The sequence below is a fragment of the Tetrao urogallus genome (assembly GCF_951394365.1).
Source record: "Tetrao urogallus genome assembly, chromosome: 5".
Lineage (NCBI taxonomy): Eukaryota > Metazoa > Chordata > Aves > Galliformes > Phasianidae > Tetrao > Tetrao urogallus.
Window position 1 is genome coordinate 35,577,617 of NC_136818.1, and position 19,106 is coordinate 35,596,722.

Consider the following 19,106-nt stretch of genomic DNA (forward strand, 5'->3'; position numbering starts at 1 on the left):
TCTAGAATGTCAGCTGTCCTGCAGTTGTGGTTTAACCCCAGTAGGCAGCAGAGTACCATACAGTGCTTACTTGCTTCTCTCCAGAGGATGGGGGGAAGAGAGCTGGAAGGGAAGTTAGAAAACGTGTGAGCTGAGGTAAAGGCATTTCATTAAGGAAGAGGCAACAAACAGCAACAAAGCAAAGGAACTACAACAATAAAAAAAAAATCCAAACAAAAAAAGCCAAACACAACAGGAACGTACGAAATAAAAGCAAGCGCTATGAAATACCAGCCAAATCCCTGCAGTTTCACTGCTGAGCATGATGCTGTGTGGTATGAGATATTCCTTTGGTCAGTTGGGCTCAGCTGTCTTGGCTGTGATGCCTCCCAGTTCCTTGTACACCCCAAGCCTCCTTGCTGGCCGGTCAGAGAGAGAAGCAAAGTCCTTGACCCTGTGTGAGCACTCCTCCACAGCTAAAAGGTCGGTGTGTTACGCGCACGTTGTCATTGCAAATCCAAAAACACAGCACCATGTGAACTACTGTGAAGAAAATTAACTTGATCCCAACCAAACCAGCGTATCTGCAAAGCGCTTTATAATTCAGCAGCCTCTTCTTGCACAGGCACTCAAGTCCATTACTCCTGGGAGGTTATCATACTGTGCTTTCAACCATGAAAGTAGGAAAAAAAGGTTTCCGTAAGCTAAAGGAAATTTCAGTAATCTATTGACATCTTGGGCTGTCACTGCAAGGGAATGATGATCAAATGACTTCACACACAAAAATCTAAACATTTAGCAAACAATCACAGATTTGAGGTTTTTTTTATTTTTTAATTGTTTCCAAAGAAAAGCAGGGCTATTCAATTTCTTACTCTAAAATTAATTTTTTTTTTTCTTTTTTGGTGCTAACTACAGATCTTCTCTTGGCTACTGGGGAAGGAGACTGAGTATTACTATGTTGTGTATAGAATTTTTTCAGTTATCTTTTACAATGGTTGTGACCCTGCAGTCTGATCAGCTGACGTGTAACTGATACAGGAAAGGAGTTCATTTCACTTTCAGAAGAAATAACAATCATTGCTACATGCACTCACATTGATATACACGTATGTTTAAAGAGCTAGCTTTTACCTTAGTGAAGTACAAATGCACTGGCTACTATGGATGTGCTGTAAGGGGGACTGGAGAATCTCTCCTACTCCCAGCAAGTACCCTTTCTTCCCTCTGCTGGAGTTAAAAGGTCCTTGATAAAACTGTAGGGATGTCTTCACAGAAGGTTATTTCCCCTGGCTGAACTACAAACACCCTGAATTATTTTTTTTCTGTTTTCCCTCTCGTCAGGCAACATCCATAATTACCTTCTAATGCTTCTTACCCCATTTTAAGCACTTAAAGTTCTAACTTCTACATGGGGAAGTCTTAGCTTAGCTGTAGCAGATGGATGGTTAGAAAAAGACAGGAGAAATATTGACAAGGATACAATGGACAAGGTTGACAAGGACAATGGGAAATGGTTTTAAATTGAGGGAGGGAAGATTTAGGTTGGTTATCGGGGGAAGTTCTTTACTGTGAGAGTGCCGGAACAGCTGCCCAGAGAGGCTGTGGATGCCCCATCCCTGGAGGTGTTCAAGGCCAGGTTGGATGGGGCCCTGGGCAGCCTGGTCAGTATTAAATGGGGAGGTTGGTGACCCTGCATGTGGCAGGGGGTTGGAGCTTCATGATCCTTGAGGTCTCTTCCAACCCTGGCCATTCTGTGAATCTTAAAGGCACCCCATGTGTTCTAAGCATAGGCAATGATCCAGCAAAATTCTCAAGGTTCTGGTCTTGCAGATCACTTGCTTAGGGAGCAGCTTTGTTCACCCTGTGGCATACGCTCAGCAAGCATCAGGGATTTTTCCCATGCAGGCATTTTCTGCAGCTGTAGTTCTGGAGCTGCCTTTCAGAATATGCAGCAGGGAGGAACAGAGCTGAGCCAAGCTCTGAATGGCACCGTGCAGGCCTAAAAAGGTGAGCATTTCCAATTGCAGTGTAGTTCACAGAAGTTGTCCAACACATTCTCTCCTGGTAGCAAAACCCTCTTGGTATAAGTTTCATTCCACGTTCACTCTGACAACAGAAATGAGCACAGTGATACCTCATGATAGGTTAGCTTAAAATCACCACAGTGCTTTGCAAAGGTAATATAGCTGTTAGAGATGTGCATAGAATTGCATCTGTTGCCAAGGAGCTGATCTTTGAATAGTGACTATTGCTTGAGTTGGATATTTATTTGGTATTTGGAATGAGAGGCCTTTCTTTTGTGGGTGCTGTAAATCCAGTGGTGCCTTATGCAATAATGTGTAACAAACTGCCCCTGCACCATGATGATGGAGTATTGTGGCAGCTTGTAGCGTTCATAATATGCCAAATGGATGAGCCTCTTAGTGCTGACTGCTGTGTCCAAACAACATGCACCCAAGCACAGAATGTCAGCACTCGCTGAGTGGTGAATGGCAGAACTGAAATGAGCACTCGTTTTTATGGGGCTTCTGCATTCAACATAGGTACCTTTTTTGTAGGGAGGGAAGGAAGGAAAGAAGGGCTAAGCGTGAGCAATGGGTAACAATGGGATTGGGTAATGTGACCCAAATTAAAAAAGAAAAAAAAGTTTCTAAGGCCCGATTTAGATGAGGCACAGCAAAGTGCAACAGTTCTGATGCTACAACTCCCCATCTTGTAGAGTTCTACTGAAGCTGCAGTTCAGCTGCTGGGTCTGATGCCAGAGGAGTTCCAGCTGAGGTCAGAACCACTGTGCTAGCCTGCTCCCGAGTGCTGGGATTATAACAGGCTGGGATTTGGGATCCTGCATACAAATAGTAGGATTCATGGCTATGTATTTCTACAGGTTTCATGGCTAGGATCCCAAAGCGTGCTCCCAACACAAATTGAGCCTGTTTTCCCAGCTGGATGCAGAAACACTTCCTCTCCATTCCCCGTAAGTCCCCCACGTGGACTCGTTACTGACATATATATGACTGTGGTCAATACAGGTGTTTAACTTTTTGAAGAGCCCATGTAAGTCACTAAGTGCGTATTGATTTGAAGCAAATGTAGATCAGAATTAATTTTGGCTCTCTAACGTAGTCAAATAAGGAACATTTCTATTGATCTTTGTCCCAGAAGCCAATTATCAGGATTAAGCGTTTTTATTACGTGAAATATGGCGAATGGTATTTAATCATTCTGCATCGACCAGTGTGAAATCGCATATTTAGGGCAGGGACTGTAAGTAAGAGCTGTTACCCGAGTGATTTATTTGCGAAAAGCGTTTCGCCTTTTATCCGCCCGCCGCTTTCCGCCCCCCTCCCCTCGCCCGTGCGGAGCAACAGGGCTCCTTCCAGCTCTATCCAGACGCTCCCTCCCCGCCTGCCTCCCCAGTCACCGTAAACCCTGTCTGTGTTTGCCGCTCCTCAGCGCTAAGCGTTTTGCCGTACTGTGCTTTCTCTATTAGATAAACACGCTGCAGCACTCCCTCGGGCGAGCGACAGATCCGAAGTATCCGGAGCGTTCGGCGGGTCCGGACGAGGCGCAGGGAGTAGAAGCGGGCTGCGTTTGCTCGGCAGCGCGAGTGGCGGCGGAGCGCATTTGCGGGGAGCGCCTCCCCTCAGCCCCGCCGCTCGTTGCCCGCCGTCCCGACCGCCACGCCGCTTCCTCCCGGGCAGGTCCGGCCGCAGCAGCCTGGCGCTGCCGAGGCGGCGACCTCCGGGAATGGCCGTGCCTCGCGTTATCCGAACGCTGACGTTCTCTGTATGTATCGCCCCGGCCCCCAGCAACTTGACTGCGTTGGTAACATCCTGCTCCCGGCTCCTCTTCTTGGCAGCGGTTTTAATTGCGGTTTGGGCTCCTGAATGAATTTGTTTTCTCTGGATCCTTGGCGTATTGAGACGCTCGTCACGTTTGGGTGCCTGCAATCACTGATGCGTTTGTTTTAGGGGATGAATTAGTCTTCTGAGTCCGAGCACGTCCGATTTATGAATTAGATTTCATTGAAAGCTAGAACAAACCAAACCGAGCAGCGGTTTTGCCGCACCACTTTTCTCCCCACCTCTTTGCTCCCTGCGCGGTGGAGGGGGGGGGAATCTCCGCTTTCCAGCCCGGCCCACACCCCGCGCCCTTACCTGCCGGCATCCCCTCGCCCCCCGCTTTCCTCCGTGCGCCCGGAGCCCCGGCCCCTCTCAGCCCGGCAGCCGTACGCGTGTGATACGTAACATCATTCCCAGCGTATCCCTCCGTGCCTCGCAGCGGCCAGTTCCCCCCCCACCCCCCCGCCGCTTCGCAGCGCCCTCCCGCTCCGTCGCTGAGCCGCCAAGTCCCCCTCCGCGCCGCCCGGGCGCCCATCGCCCGCACCCCGCCGCGCCGTGCCCCGGCGGCACCGAGCGCCGAAGCTCCGCAGTCACGTGGCGCGGGGGGCGGGCGGCGGCGGCGGCGGCGGGGGGGCCGCTCCGCAGTTCGCGGTCTGCCGGCGCCCCGGCGCACACCGAGCGCTGGAGGCTCCGTCGCGCCGCCTGCCAAGCCGGGATCTACCGCCGCGCCGTTTCGGCCCCGTCTTCTCATCTCCGCGTCGTCCGCTTCCATCCATCTCGGAGAATCGTCTGCGTTCCGTGCGAATTGGGGATTATTTTTCTACGGGGGGTGTCGAGGCATCCCTCCCTCCCGCGCCGCCTGCTCCACCTGCCCTTGCGCCTTTCTTCTTTCCCCCCGCCTGCTTCTCCGCCGACCCCGGGCTGATGTGCTGTGCGACAGGCTGGAAATGGAAGTGTTGATGCTCTGGCTTTTCCCCTGGATATTTCAGTGCGTTTCGGTGCGGGCGGACTCCATCATCCACATCGGTAAGAGAGGAAACGCGGGGGGTTGGTGGGGAGGGGTGGGGGGCGGCGGAGAGGGACGCGGTAGATAAATAAATGAAGGGATCTTCTCGTTCTACCACTGTGATCTTTCAGGCAGCGAACGAGCCCAACTCCGCGGAGAGCCGGAAGAGGGGGGTGCGGGGAAAGGCATCCGGACCCCCGGAACGCAAAGTTGGGGGCTAAGGGCGAGCTGTGCGTCGGGGTCGGGCTGTGAGGCAGGGGCACCCTGGCGCCCTGTCGCGGTCTCCCGCGGGGCCGGGAACCGAGCTCGGAGCCGCTCGCGTGGAGAACGCTTTCCTCCTTCCTGCCCGCCGCCGAAAACAAACAGCCGCCCCCGGAACCTGGGCACAGAGAGTCATCGTCTGAACGTGCTCGGAGGGAAAACTTTCGAGGAGATAATCCCTCGGTCTTCGTCGCCTGCCGTAGCAGGTGGCAGCCGAGCCGGAACGCGAGGAGAGAACTTGGCCGGGAAAGGGTTAGAGAGGCGAGGTTTGCGGCGGCTCCGCGCGTGTGCGTGTGGCTGTGCGCGCAACTGTTGTGGTTTGAGTAAGATCTCATTAAAACCCCTGGGCAGTAAGGAGGCTGGATCGGCGGTGGGAGGAAGAGGGGCATGAATTAGAGGCAAAGGAAAGGCTGATGTGAACTTTTGCGGCTTCTGGGAGCGAGCACGGCGATGTCCGCGGGAAGCCTGGCGAGCGCAAGCGAGGCTCTGCAGTCACCTCTTGGCTGGTGTCGGAAGGTACCAGCAGGAAAGAAATGAGGATGCTTAGAGGCGGAGAGGGGGAGAGGATCACTTGTAGAAGATGGTAGGGGAGGACACGGGAGTACGGCCGGGGAATGAAGAGCTGTCCTTCCTACCAGCCCCTTTGTGGGGGGGGGTTGGGAGGGCGGTTGAGGGGTGGGAATAAAAGGAGAAAAAGAAATGAAAAGGAAAAAAAAAAAAAAAGAAAGAAAGAAAACCAGTAGGGGGGGCGGGGGGAAGGAGCAGTCCTGGCTGGGGAGCTCCGCGGCTGTGGGCGGAAAGTCCCCCGCCGCCCGGAGAGGGGAGGGGAGGAGAAGGGAAGGGCTGAGCGGGGCCCGGCGGCAGCGGCTCCGGGCCGCTGAGGGAGTCTCCGCTCTGCGCCGCGCGCCTCCGGAGCCCGGGGACGTAGCCAAGGCAGACAGCATTGCGGAGCCATTAAGGAGACGGGGTCAGCCCTGACCGCAGCGGGGGCAGGGCAGCTTCGGCCCCGGGGCGCTACTCAGCGCTGGACGGACCCCGGCTACCTGTCCCATAGGCCGACCCGCAGGGTTAGAGCCTTGGGGAAGTGCCCGAGCCGGGAGAATGAGGTAGCCCCGCTGCGCCGTTTCCTGGCCCCGCGTCTCTGGTGTGGTCGCGGCGTCACCGCTGCTTCTCCCCGCGCAAACTTCAGCCCGAGCAGCGTTTCTCGCTCCCTGGAGAACGCTCCGGCGAGCAGGAGAGCGCTGTGCGCGGAGCTGCGCGGTGCGGGGCAGCCCCGGCACACACCGGGCAGAGCTTCTCAGAGCCTAGGGAGAACACTGATTGCCAGCACGACAGATCCCCATCGCTCCTAGAGTAGGGCACTAAGAGTGATGCGTGCACACACATGCTCGGCACAGGGCATCTTACGTAACGCACGGCGCCAGATGTTTTCATGTTAAGTGCATAAGCAGGACAGTGAAACGGAAGCGTTCAGGTGACCGGCCGCAGAGCCTTCGCGTCTGTGTGGGTGTTCGGCCCCGGACCGGAGCGCTGCCCCAAGGGCCGCAAATGGTGCGCCGTGAGCACAGATCGCTCCCGTTCCCAGGCCCGCTCCCATCCCGTCTCCGAGGGAGCGGTCACTCTCCCCGGGCCTGCAGTGTCGTGGGAGCAGCCCCGCTGGCACCTTGCGAGCCGGTACGGCCCTGCTACGGCCAGGGGAGTTCCGGGCGGGCAGCGGGCACGGCCCTCACCGCCCTCTGCTTCCTTGTTCCCCGCAGGTGCCATTTTTGAGGGCAATGCTGCCAAGGACGACGAGGTGTTCAAGCAGGCGGTGTCGGATCTGAACCTCAATGACGACATCCTCCAGAGCGAGAAAATCACTTACTCCATCAAGCTCATAGAGGCCAACAACCCCTTCCATGCTGTGCAGGAAGGTGAGCCCCGGGGCAGCACGGCGCAGGCGGGCGGGGAGAGAAGGGTCCGTCCTGTTAGCGGGGAGGGAGTCTCGGTCCTGCGGCTCGCTTGGAAACTTTTCTTCGGTCGGGGGTTGGCGCTGTCTTACAAGGAAAGAGAAGGGACGGTGCGGTGCGCCGGCTAGGCACTGTGCCGTGCCATGCAGCGCAGCGCAGCGCCGCGCAGGGGCAGCCCAGCCTGGGCGGGGGGCAGCAGCGGCAGAGCCGATAGGGCCGGGGGCTCCACGTCGCTCCCGAGTCCGCAGGCGCCCCAACTCTCCGTTGCTGCGGCCCGCACTGGAGCCCTCGCGTGGGCAGGGCAGAAGAACGAGCCCCGCCCGGTGGGGCTCGGCCGGCACCGAGAGGCCGGAGCGGGCGGGAGGATGGGGGATCGGCGGGGCAGAAGGCAGTGCCTGGCCCGGAGCATCGCTCTCCGCAGCCACCCGAGGAGAGCGAAGGTGGGCAGGCGGCGGAACAGCGCGGAGCTTCTTGAGAGGGGAGCGAGCCCTCGCCTTGCAACGGGGCAGGCAGTCTGTCAGGTAGCCAGGCACCGGCTGAAGCTTTCCAGAGTTCAGGAGATCTGACAAGTAGTAACGTAGGTAATTCATTTCAATTAGGTTTTTTTTTTTGTTTGTTTGTTTTTTTTTGTTTTTTTTTTTTTTTTCCAAAGGGAAACGTTTAAATTAATCAGCTTGCCTTTACAAATAAGACTTGAAAAATATATTATTTCTGATTTAATGAAGCCGAAGTTAATTATGGCCTATATTATTTCAGAAGCTGTGTTTTCCAGTAGTAATTATTCTAGAAACAGAGAGCTATTTATATACCCAAACTAGAATATTTAAAAAAAAATGATTCATCACCAGCCTTGCCCTTAGTTCTGCAGAGCACAGAGTGAATCTTTCTCTGTGTGAAAATTTGCATTAATCCATATGTATTTTTATGTAACTTGTGTACATGCAAATTATAGCTACAAAATTACACCAAATGTTAATTTTCATGAACTCTAAACAATTTCTTCTGCTGTCTTTTCTCCCCAGTGTGGTTCCTAGTTAATGTGCACATTCAGGAGAAACAGCAAAGTATACCTTTTCAAGGGACCTTTCCCATTAATGGGGTTCCTTCTACTGCTCTGAAAGCTTAGCAAGGAGGCATGAAAGTAACACTGTTTTTGAAAAAGAAGGAGATTTTAAAACTGTACTCCATGCATGTGGTCAGACACCAGAGAATTCATTTATTGGCACAGGTTAACCCTGAGCAATTGGATCTTCTTATCTTTTGCAGAAGCTCGGTGTTCTGTACTGGAGCTTGTTCAACTCTCTGGCAGTGACAGTAGTTGAACAATTGCTTGCTACAGTGTCTCTTCTTAGAGTAAAACTTTGTGCAACTGTTCTGAATACATTGCATTTGGGCTGATGTTCTTGTTGCCAGACTCTTTGCTCAGTTTTGTTGAGGGCGGGCAGCGTGATCAACTGGAGGATTCTTCTTGATCTAGTAAGAGTTTTTGTTGTTGATGCTACTGCTCTGTTTGCTAATCTTGAAGATTAGTATTGCGTTTAAAAAGACTACTATCAAAACAGACAATCTCTGTTGAAAATCCATGTTGAAGCCACAAAAGGGACCCCAGTCAGATTTTTAGTCTATTCAATACAGAATATTTGTACTGTGAGAACACGTGTCAATAAAGATGTTTCTTCCTTCCAAGATGCTCTTTCAGGGATCGTGTGTGCATTGCATTTAGAATGGCTCTTGGATGATCTGATCTCATGCTGGGCAATTAAGGAAGTGATCCAAAGAGGTATTGTCCTCTGTCTCTAAGAGAGACATTAAGGCATACCGAGGTGTTCTTTTGGGAGGACTGTGTAGTGGTCCTGACCTGAAGCCTTTGCTCAATTTCCTGGCTTGCATTGTTGGTTCAGGTCAGATTTATTATTTTTATGTAAGATTTAATTTTCTACCTTTGAAACCATTACACAGCACACTGACAAAATGATGCATGGGGCACCCAAGTAACTGGGCTGTTCTTACTGTGTGGTGTCACCCTGCTTGAGTGTTCCTTGGTGTCACTCTGACTATTCAGAATCTCACCACATCTCACTGTACCGATGCCCTGCTCATTTTGGTAGAATATTGCAGATAGTACTCAAAATAACCCGGAGCAAATCCTCTGCCCAGACTGCTTGCAGAATGTTGCTGCTGCTACATAAAATGCCCTGACATTCACATTATTCTTCTGGAGTCTTTCTAAGCAGTGCCATGGAAATCAATGTTGCAAGAATTAGTTTCCTAGCTATGGAACTTCTTATAGTAAATTCCAATCTGGAATAAAAATAAACCACCATGATACTACTGCCAGGGTACTGCATACAATCAATCAAATCATAAATATTGTTTTTATTTGAATAATCTTATATGCATTTTTCTGAAATGACGTTGTGAATGATTTTTAAGACCTTTTTAAAGAGTGCTGCAAGCTAGGACCTACATTTCAATGATGTCATGCTGGTAACATTATGGAAAGTCATCTCTCCATGTTATGAGGTCTATTTCTTGGTAACGAGCTGTTAGTTACTGATGCTGGTTGTTACTGATGTGTCTGACCTGGTGGCTGTTGTGCAGGTGGAGTACTTCTTTGTGGGTAAGAAGCATGGAAAAGCAGAAGCTACTGGGTTTTAGAGGCCAAAAATGTAAAAGAGCAAATAATGTGCCTTCCATATGGAGTGGTTTTTGGTGCTGATAAATGCGGAGAAGTGGTGTAGGATTTTGAACATAGGGGCTGCAGGGACTTTGTTTACAGAGAGGAGGGCTCTGTTCTGGTAAGTTGTGGTGACTTCAAGAAGTAAATGAAATCAGAAGTCCTTTTTCTTCGGAGATTCGGTGGACACTCATGCTAATGGTTATTTATGTAAGGTGCCGGAGAATAGAAAGTGACAAAAAGTGTAATTGCATTCCATCTGTCTTTTATTTTGCTATAAATTGCAGAAACAAAATTCTGTTGTGCTATTTTGGCTCCATCAACCTCACATTTTATAACAAAGGGCAGCAGATGCGTGTGTGGAAGGAATTCCAGTGACAAGGGATGTAACAGTGAAGAACAAACAGACCCTGGTGTATGCATGAAATAGGACTTTGTTGTCTGTTTGTGCTTGTGAGCAGGCATTACATTTTGTGGCATATTGCTTTTGTGCATGTGGCAATTACTGGAGGGATAAGTTGTTTTTTCACTGGCTGTCATGGGAGAAAATATACATGGGCAATCATCCTTCTTTTCATATGATTTTAAGAAAATCAACTGAAATCACAAACATGGTGTTAAATTATACGCTGGCTTCCGAAGGAGGTATGCACTCAGTTTCTGTTAAGTGATGGAGAAGGGGAATAGTGAGTAGCTGTTTGTGTGCAGTATGTATTTAACCTAGTAATGCGGCGATGGTTTTGTGATTCAAACGTTCAAATAAGCTCAAAGGTATGAGGAACACTTTAAAGCTCTCAGTTCAAATTGGGATTTCTGAGCCTGCCATTGGTGTTGAAAAGTGATTCTTCATGTGACATATGGGTGGTGAACAAGTTTCCAGCCGGGATCGAAAGCCTGTGTTTAAACTAAAAAAACAAACAATATTAATGTGTAAGTTTTTAACATGTCACTTTTGGAGGGGGAATAATCAGCAGTAGGTCAGAACTGGGGCATAGGAAAAGCTAATATTTACCTTTCTTAGCGCTCTTTGGAGAAGAGATGCCAGGAGATTGCTATTCAGAAACTGTGAAAGTTTAAAGCCCTGTTTCTCACTGAACGATGCTTACACATCTATGGAGCTTTCCTGCAGCTGAAACTTGCTGTTCTCTCTGCATAGCAATTTCACATGAATTGTTTCTAATTTGAGCAGCCTTGTATGTATGCTTGTTGATGTTAAAATGCTGTCAGCTCTGGAAATGAGAACAAATTTGGAAAATCAAACTGTGATCTGAGAGCAAGAATGGTGTTCCATAAATGGATTTATTGTCAATCCCATGGATGCTGCTGTGGTTTTACAGCGGCTCAGAGTTGCAGATTTTTTAGATGCCTGTGTTGTACAACGTTGGGTGAAGCTGATCTCTTACATGGTGTGTAGAACTTGGGGATGCACTTGGCACAGTTCTGCTATCTTGTCTCAGTACGTGTATTTCAAGTTACCCCCATGGTTGCATTCTAACTGTTTTATTTGCTGAGAAGGTGTAAGCTGATCAGTGTGGGGATAACTGAGGTGAACTACAGAACTGCAGAATGGGACTTATCAACTCCATTGCTATTCTTGCATTTATTTGATTGACTAAGACCCCAAACAAAGCTGTACTTGTCATATGCATGTTGCCCAGTGGCAGGAACTGTGGGGGAGCAGACTAATGGTTTATTTCAGCATGTGCATGTATCTTGGGATTTTGGCTCATAGCTCGTTTTGCCAACCTGGGACTTTATGTCAACTTAGTGCAATTATCCCTAATTTGAAACCCACGGTGGGTCAGAAGCTGTATCTTGATTTTAATGGAATAGAGACTTCAGACTTCAAATAAAGGGCTGTTCTCCATTGGGAGAATTTAAACTTGAGTGGCCATTAAATACAGAAGAGAAGACCTAATAGAAGCTGTGAAAAGATAGCCATCAGTCATGGTGATAACACTCTCTTCACCTCCTGGTAAGCCAGATTCTGGACCATTTAAAGCTGTCAGATGGGGTGTTTGCGTAAGTGCAGAGCGAGGCATTTTGTTCTGCTGAGCTGTAGTTTCACATGCTCCAGAACTGAAGGCTGTTGTTTTAAGAATCAGGATTTTTTAATACCAGAATGGAAGAGCAGAGAGAATGCAAGGTATAACAAATATAAACCAAAAATCTGGTAGAAATTAATGAAGATTTAGGTGAATTAAAAAAAAGCAAAAACAACACATTAGTTTTGTTTGTTTGTTTGTTTGTTTTTAATCACGCTTTACTGATTTGGTTGCATTGAATTGAGGTGTTTGCCACCTAGCTAGAAGTAGTTTGGTAGACTGGATCTAGATTTTTAATTCGTTTGCATCCATATGCTCTCCATTAAATTTTCTCCAGTGGTTTCTTTTGAGTCCTTCACTGCCACATAACGTTAACTTCATCTTCTCTCCATCCGCAATGTGCTAGAATGCAGATTTCACAGTGTTATCATCAGGATATGATGTCTTGCTTGGAAGTTCTTGACAGAGCTATGAGCTCTCCAGAAAGAACATATTGTTATGTATAGCTTTTCTACTTTTAATCTGAGCTTTCAACACTTATTGAAAACCAGCCACAAGGAGTGAGAGTAGGGCATCTCTCATGTGGTCAGGGAGGCCTTGCTGTGTAACTACACTTTTTTTCTACTAGTCTGCTGCAGTTAAAAGCTGTTGCTCAGTGGGGTGAATGTGCTTAACAGTTTACCTCCTTGTGCCCTTCTAGACCAAACCAGGGCTTGTTAAGGACTGCCACAGTGAGGACATCTGTGACGCTGTCACACCATTGTGCCTGTTCTTCTGTAAGATGTAGTTGCATGGCTCCGTTTATTATTAACCAGTGTTTCACAGAGCTAAAACCCCAGCAAATTAAAATGCCTATCCCTACCAGTTCTCATGTTTTTGTTATGCTGAAAGCAGAAACATACTGATATTTTCAGTAGGAAGGAGAGAAGCCAGCAGCACAAACAGGAGTCAGTTCAGTGTTGGGAATGAAGGCAGACTACAGGTTGTGGGAGAACATCCAAATACATGTTTGTTTAGTTGTTTCTTTCCATTTGCCATGTTCTACTCATAGCCACAGTTATTCACGTTCTGAGGTGCAAAATGTTTTGTACATTCAGAAGGAGCTGCTTTTGTTTAAAAACATCCCAGCAGTAGCATTGCTGGGACATCCCAACAGCAATAGCATTGCTTTTTTGTTTTTCCCTAAGTGTGCATAGATTAATTCCACTGCAGTCATGTTATCTGCTTTTGGAGAAATTCCCATCATTCTGGGCTGGATCTGAGCTGCCCGGAGAGTGAACTCCATGAAGTGTCACACATAGTTTTGGGCCCCTCACTACAAGAAAGGCATTGAGGCCCTGGAACGTGTCCAGAGAAGGGCAACGAAACTGGTGAGGGGTCTGAAACACAAACCTTATGAGGAGCAGCTGAGGGAGCTGGGGTTGTTCAGTCTGGAGAAGAGGAGGCTCAGGGGAGACCTCATTGCACTGTACAACTTCCTGAAGGGAGGTTGTGGTGTAAAAGGGTCTGGCCTCTTCTCCCAGGCAAATAGTAGGACCCGAGGAAACGGCCAGAAGTTATAGCAGAGGAGGTTTAGGTTGGACATGAGGAGAAACTTTTTCTCTCAAAGGGTGGTCAGGCACTGGAATGGCTGCCCAGGGAGGTGGTGGAGTCGCCGTCCCTGGCAGTGTTCAAGAGGCGCCTGGATGAGGAGCTACGAGATGTGGTTTAGTGGCTTGTGGTACTAATAGGAATGCGTGGTGGTTGGACTAGATGATCTTGCAGGTCGTTTCCAACCTTGTGATTCTGTGATTCCATGATAGGAGTGCAGTAGGCAGCCAGAGTCAGGGAATGAAGGAGGGCTCCCTGCTCAGCAACCCGAAGCAGAAAGAGAGGCTGTTGTGCAAACCGTGGCAGTGTGGATGGAACCTGCTTAGAGCACAGGGATCTGCTCCAGCTGGGTGATGAGGGGTGGTGTGCTCAGCCTTTCACAGCAGGGGTCGTAGACTCTGCTTGCCATGAGATGACAGGAAATTCCTGAGTGGTTTCCTGCTTTCAGTGAATTTTGTCCGAACAAATTTTTTACTGCTTCCGTCTACATAGCTGTGTAAGCTTATTTCTTCTCTCTTTTACCTGATATGCTGACTAGCTAATGCCTTTATGTCCACATCAAATTGCAATATCTGATGGTCTTCCCCACTGATCCTGCTGCCAATGGTGATCATTTATCAACAATCTGCAGCTGGGTTTCTTACTCTAGAATTTCATTGCGGAGAATATGCTTTACCATTAACGTGCGTGCTAGGAAGTGTCGTAAAAAGTATATATTTCTTTTTTTTCTGTTTTACTTTTTTTCTAGAAGAAAATAATTTTCGGAGTGTTTTTGTTTGTCTCTGGCAGCTTTTCTCAGTTATTACTGTGGAGGAGGATCTGTAAACATGAAATGAGTATACAAAACTGCCTCCAGTTAAAATAATGGCTAAAGATGATGATAAATGGTGCAGTATAAACTATATATGCATGTGTATATATATGCATGAACATATACCCTGTACAAAGGATTTAGTTATTAGACTTAAGTGCAATGTGTCCAGCAGGGAGTCTGCCTTGAGCTTTTCTATGTTCAGAGTCTTACAGACACCGATGATGAGAGGACTGACTAGCTAAGTGTTCTATTTTAAATTACATCTTAATACTTGCAGAGTTAGATGAATTTATTATTTTGATGTGATTTATTTGGTTTAGCCATAGAATGAAAGGAATCAAAACCACACGTTGTTTGAAAAGGGGGGATACTGTCATGTTTATTAAAACTGTTCATGGCTTGCTATGGTTGTTTACTGGAAGGAAAAAAAAGTAAGGTGTGCAATGGTTTGTGAATGTAAGACTTCAACACAGTAAGACTATGGCTGAAACAGTTACCTCAGGTTGAACTGCTTGCCATTTCAGAGGAACCACAAAGTCTTCTTTGTTTTTTAGGCAAAGATCAGACTGTTTTTCATACTTCTGTTCATAGTATGTTCCCTCTGATGGGAATTCCTGCTGTGTCTTTATTTGTCTCTCTCACTTGTTGCCTAGGGGTGTTTCTTCAATTTGCCCCTCCAAAAAAATTGCGTAGAATGCCCTGTTGGAATCATATTGCTATACAAATGTTACAATTACTTAAATTAAACCCCTCCCTTTTTATTTTTTATTTTTCATTTTTTAAACAGATGTCTGTAAAAAGGGAATGTCCCATACAGCTTTTGCTTTTCTGTCAAGATTTTTTTTCCATAATTTACAGATGTTTGAGTTCATGGGATGGCATTTTCAATTTTGACAGGTTTTTTTATATACTGGACTTAGTGGTGATTTTTCTTAGGTGTAGATATGCTGTGAGCTACTTTCCATTTGTAAACCTGCTGGAAGAGGCTGGCTTTCAAACCAGAGAATGAAACACTGCGCACAGGGCAGGTATGAGATATGCAGACTGCTGTGTGCAAAAATGGATCACTTGTGAAGTGAGAATCGAGGCACCGTCCTGAGACTTCTTTCCACTTCATTCCACCATCACAGATGGGCGCTGGATGTTACAGTTCCTCCTTGTCCACAACCAAAAAGCCCCCCTGAGGGACAGATGCATTACTAAAAAGAGCATGGTTTCCTTGAAGCTGAATTAAAAATCAACAATTTAGGATCTTTGTCGTGGAGAACATCGGGCCTTAAATAAAATGAATGCCAAGGGTGGCACTTTCACAACTTAGAAAGCATCTTGGATTTCAGAATACAGGAAAAAGGTTGAGGGAGGACCCAGCTAACACAGATCAGCACAGTGCAAATTTTTGATTTGTTAGTGTTCTTCGTGGGAAATTTGAAGTGGGAGTGTTAAATGACATGCAGCATTTTGAGCTCCCCATTTTATTTCATATACAGTTCTGTGATAATGTAAAAGGTGGATAATAATGATGCTCTAATATGACAAAATTTCTTTCATTTGCATAACTTTAAGGCAGTAAATATATAAGCTATGTGGAAAGCTGTTCTTTTATGTTTTTTCTAATAGCTTGCATTCAATTATGATTTCGAGACCTCATAGTTGTGCTTGAAATTGCATTTAGGTTTTTGGGTTTGAAGTGCATTTTATAACCCGCAAGGTTTGCCTTACCAGAAGGAGGCTGCCTATGCTAAGCCCTGCTGATGTCAAGTTCCCTTCTTTTGACCCTGCTGTGGCATCTTGGTGCCTGCACATTTTTTTTCTTTTTTGCCCCTTATATTATAATATATTAACTAATATGTATATTAGAATATGCAATAAGAATTAATATTGGGAAGTACCAACAGCTTGCATTTAAAGGAAAAAAGAACCAAGAGGCATTAATGTCAAGCGGTATTTGGCTGTATGAAAACACACAGCAGGGCTTCTACTGCTTGACCTTACTAGAACCATTCCCTTAGTAACCTTTCATAAAAGGAGTAAAAGGACAGTAAGAAAACAGTCTTTTTTTTTTTTTTTTTTTTTTCTTTTTTCTTTTTTCTTTTTTTTTTTTTCTGTATATTCAACAGAATAATATCTAAGCATTGACTTTCCCTTAAAAAATACAAGCTAAAATCAGGAACCTCCCAGCGGGTCCAAGCTCTCATTGCTTATCCTGTTTCTCAGTCCAACCATTCATTCCTCTGCTTTTTATGTTACTGGAGTTTTTCAGATTTTAACTAATAGCTGTGCTGATAGAGTACTTCCAATATCCTCGAAGTCTTACTCACAGTCTGTCTTGTCCTTATTTAGAAAGTGAATAAAGGATTTTGTATATGAGCAAATATTTGTAAAGTGAATGAGAATTACCTTTGTCAGCAGGTAAATGACTCCGTGCTACTAGTTGATAATTAGAAAATACCAGTTATTTACTGCTTGGTTATACTTTCAACGTAAAGTTGAAATTGTGTGATGATGTGGAGTGGCATTTCCATTGCTCTGTGTTTTCTTAACCTTTGCGCTCCTGAATAAAGATAAAACTTGGAGTGAGGGAAGAGGGAATTTGTTCCTGGGAGGCAGAATCTCAGTGTCATTTTTTTTGTTTGCAAAACCCTCAGCTTATTATTTCCTTTCTTAAAAAAGTGCGTTACAACACAAAAGGAAACTTTGTTCTAAAATGAACATTGTCTTGTATTGAATATTAACTCTATTTTAATCCAGAGGAGCCGTGCTTTCCCATTTTCAGTCCTGCTTAGGGATATTTCTGGAAAGGGAAGCAGCTATCTGCGAGGCTCAGAAAGAAGGAACTCATGATGTGATGCCTCTGAGGGTCGAAGTGCAAAGAGTTAAGATGTTTGGGTGGGGGGAATCCAATTATCTGCCTTAAGATTTATTTTTTACTGAAACTTTATTTTTCTTTCATCTTGTCTGCCTGAAGTACTTCAGTTACTGTGGAGGTAGCAGTGGTTTTGATATCTGTTTGACTTAACTGCAAAGAAGGAGAAAAAGCTTGGCGTCCCTCTGGTCTGAGCAAGGTACTCGCATAGCACGGGTCCACATTTTTAGAGGGGCAGGAGAAGAGCAGGGGTGCCACACTGTTAGCCAATAATAAATCTGCAAATAATCAGCTTGTTGCAGGTATTTCCTTTTCTGAGAGAAGAAAAGGCTTTTCAAAGTATGCTCACGTAACAAGATGAGGAAAGATATGGTGTAGCAGAAGTTGAGGTTGAATGAACCTCTGCTTGTAGAAAGACACTTGTCCCGGGCAGCTTGAAATGAGAGTGCCTATATGTGGATTAAACTGTGGTACAACCTGCACAAAACGTGATTTTGTGCAACCTAGATTTTTTTTTTCTTAAAAAAGAAGAGTAAGAGAGTTGATGGAGTACGTGCTGTAACTCTTGGGAAACACTTGGGAGGGATGTCTTGCAGCAAGGCTTTTAGGTAAAGCGGTATCTTTATCCACAAGTTAGCGTAGCCATTAAATGTTACAGTGCTTTGGCAGCCGGTGGGGTCTTGCTTTGCCTCTGGATGGGTACTCACAAAGTCACTTGTGCGGGCAGGCAGAAGTGCTGTTGTCAAGCGTGATTAGAGACAGCCTTTTCAAAGCAGGTGGCTGGAGTCATCTTCCCCTCCCTTTGCCAGTGGCAGAGGCTCTGTTGTGGCAAGGCTGGTTGGTTCACAAATATATTTCTAAGGCTTAATGCTGTATCATGTGTTGAGGACAGCTTACATTTTTGTGACCACGTTGTGCCCTCTTTGCATTTACACTGTGATTAAGAAATAAATCATGGCAGCTATAACTCAGAGTCATCTGGGCGATGCAGTAAGTAGTGGTGCCTTTTTCTTTTTGAGATAAGCATGCAACCCTATGTCTCAGACTTTCAGATCTTGTTTTGCTGTCTTTCATTAGATTTTTTTTTTTTTTACAGTGACCTAGTATTTTTCTCAGGATGAACATCCTTCTGTTACTCATTCAATTTCTTCTTTGCCTTTTTGTCAGGTCTTTGATTGTATAGTTGTTGCTGGTGTCTTTATGCCTTGGGTTCTTCACCAAAACTCCAGTTTTGCAAAGACACTTTCCTGATGAGACGTATACTTTCCTATGTCCTTTTCAGATCTTCTTCCTCCTCATTTGCAGCCACCAGTGCTGCACCCTGTTTCATATGGGCAGCAGCAGATTCATCATTCCAGTTCCTAGTGAGCTTTGTAAATGTCAACTGTTCCTCTGAATTCAGATGTCTTTCCTGTACCTGCCTTCTCTAGTTCGATAGTGTGTTGCTCTCCCTGTCTGTCCTGTCTCTGCTCAATGCAGTAGATTTTATAAATATGTCTTCTCTTGATTTGCTGGATTATTTTATTTCCATTGCATTTTAATCATTGTGATGACAACATCTGTGGGCTGCAATATACAGATGTTTGCCAGAGCAGATTTTAAGGTTCATAAATAGTTGCTTTATCTACATGAAAAAAGAAAGGTTTTGTCTTTTGCGTTTGCACCAAAAGAAGCGGAGCTGCATTATGAAAATGAAATGTGTATCTGTGGGAGACTTGCTGCCTTTCTGTGACTGCCAGGGGAATCCTGTAAGTTCCACACAGCTTCCTCTATGTTAACCTGCTGAGGAGAGCCCAAGGTCTGTTTTGCAGAATTGAGCCTCTCAGCCTGCTTTCACTAACACAACATGTAATCTTCCTCCATTTTTATTTTTCATTTTAACCTTCAAAAGTGTACTTCTCTGACATCATAAGGAAACAGAGAATACACATGAATGACAAGCCAGAGGTGTTCCTTGAGAACGTCACATTACTTCAAAAGAATGATAAAATATCAAGAATGTAAAAAAGAAAATTACAACAGTGGTTGTAATTGTATTTGTAATGTACAATTGTACTGCAGGGCATTCTGGCAGTGC

At 46.3% G+C, this 19,106-nt stretch overlaps 1 protein-coding gene across 1 annotated transcript in view; it reads left to right on the top strand.

Annotated features, from left to right (window-relative positions):
• Positions 1-4,771: 4,771 nt before the first annotated feature.
• Positions 4,772-19,106, top strand: part of GRID1 (glutamate ionotropic receptor delta type subunit 1) — a gene marked incomplete at both ends in the record, with an annotated part of 513,772 nt that continues 499,437 nt past the window's right edge. Inside the window, 2 exons of the mRNA XM_079535236.1 lie at positions 4,772-4,850; positions 6,849-7,004. Of these exons, the coding sequence (XP_079391362.1) occupies positions 4,772-4,850; positions 6,849-7,004 (235 nt within the window). The remainder of the gene's footprint in view (positions 4,851-6,848; positions 7,005-19,106) is intronic.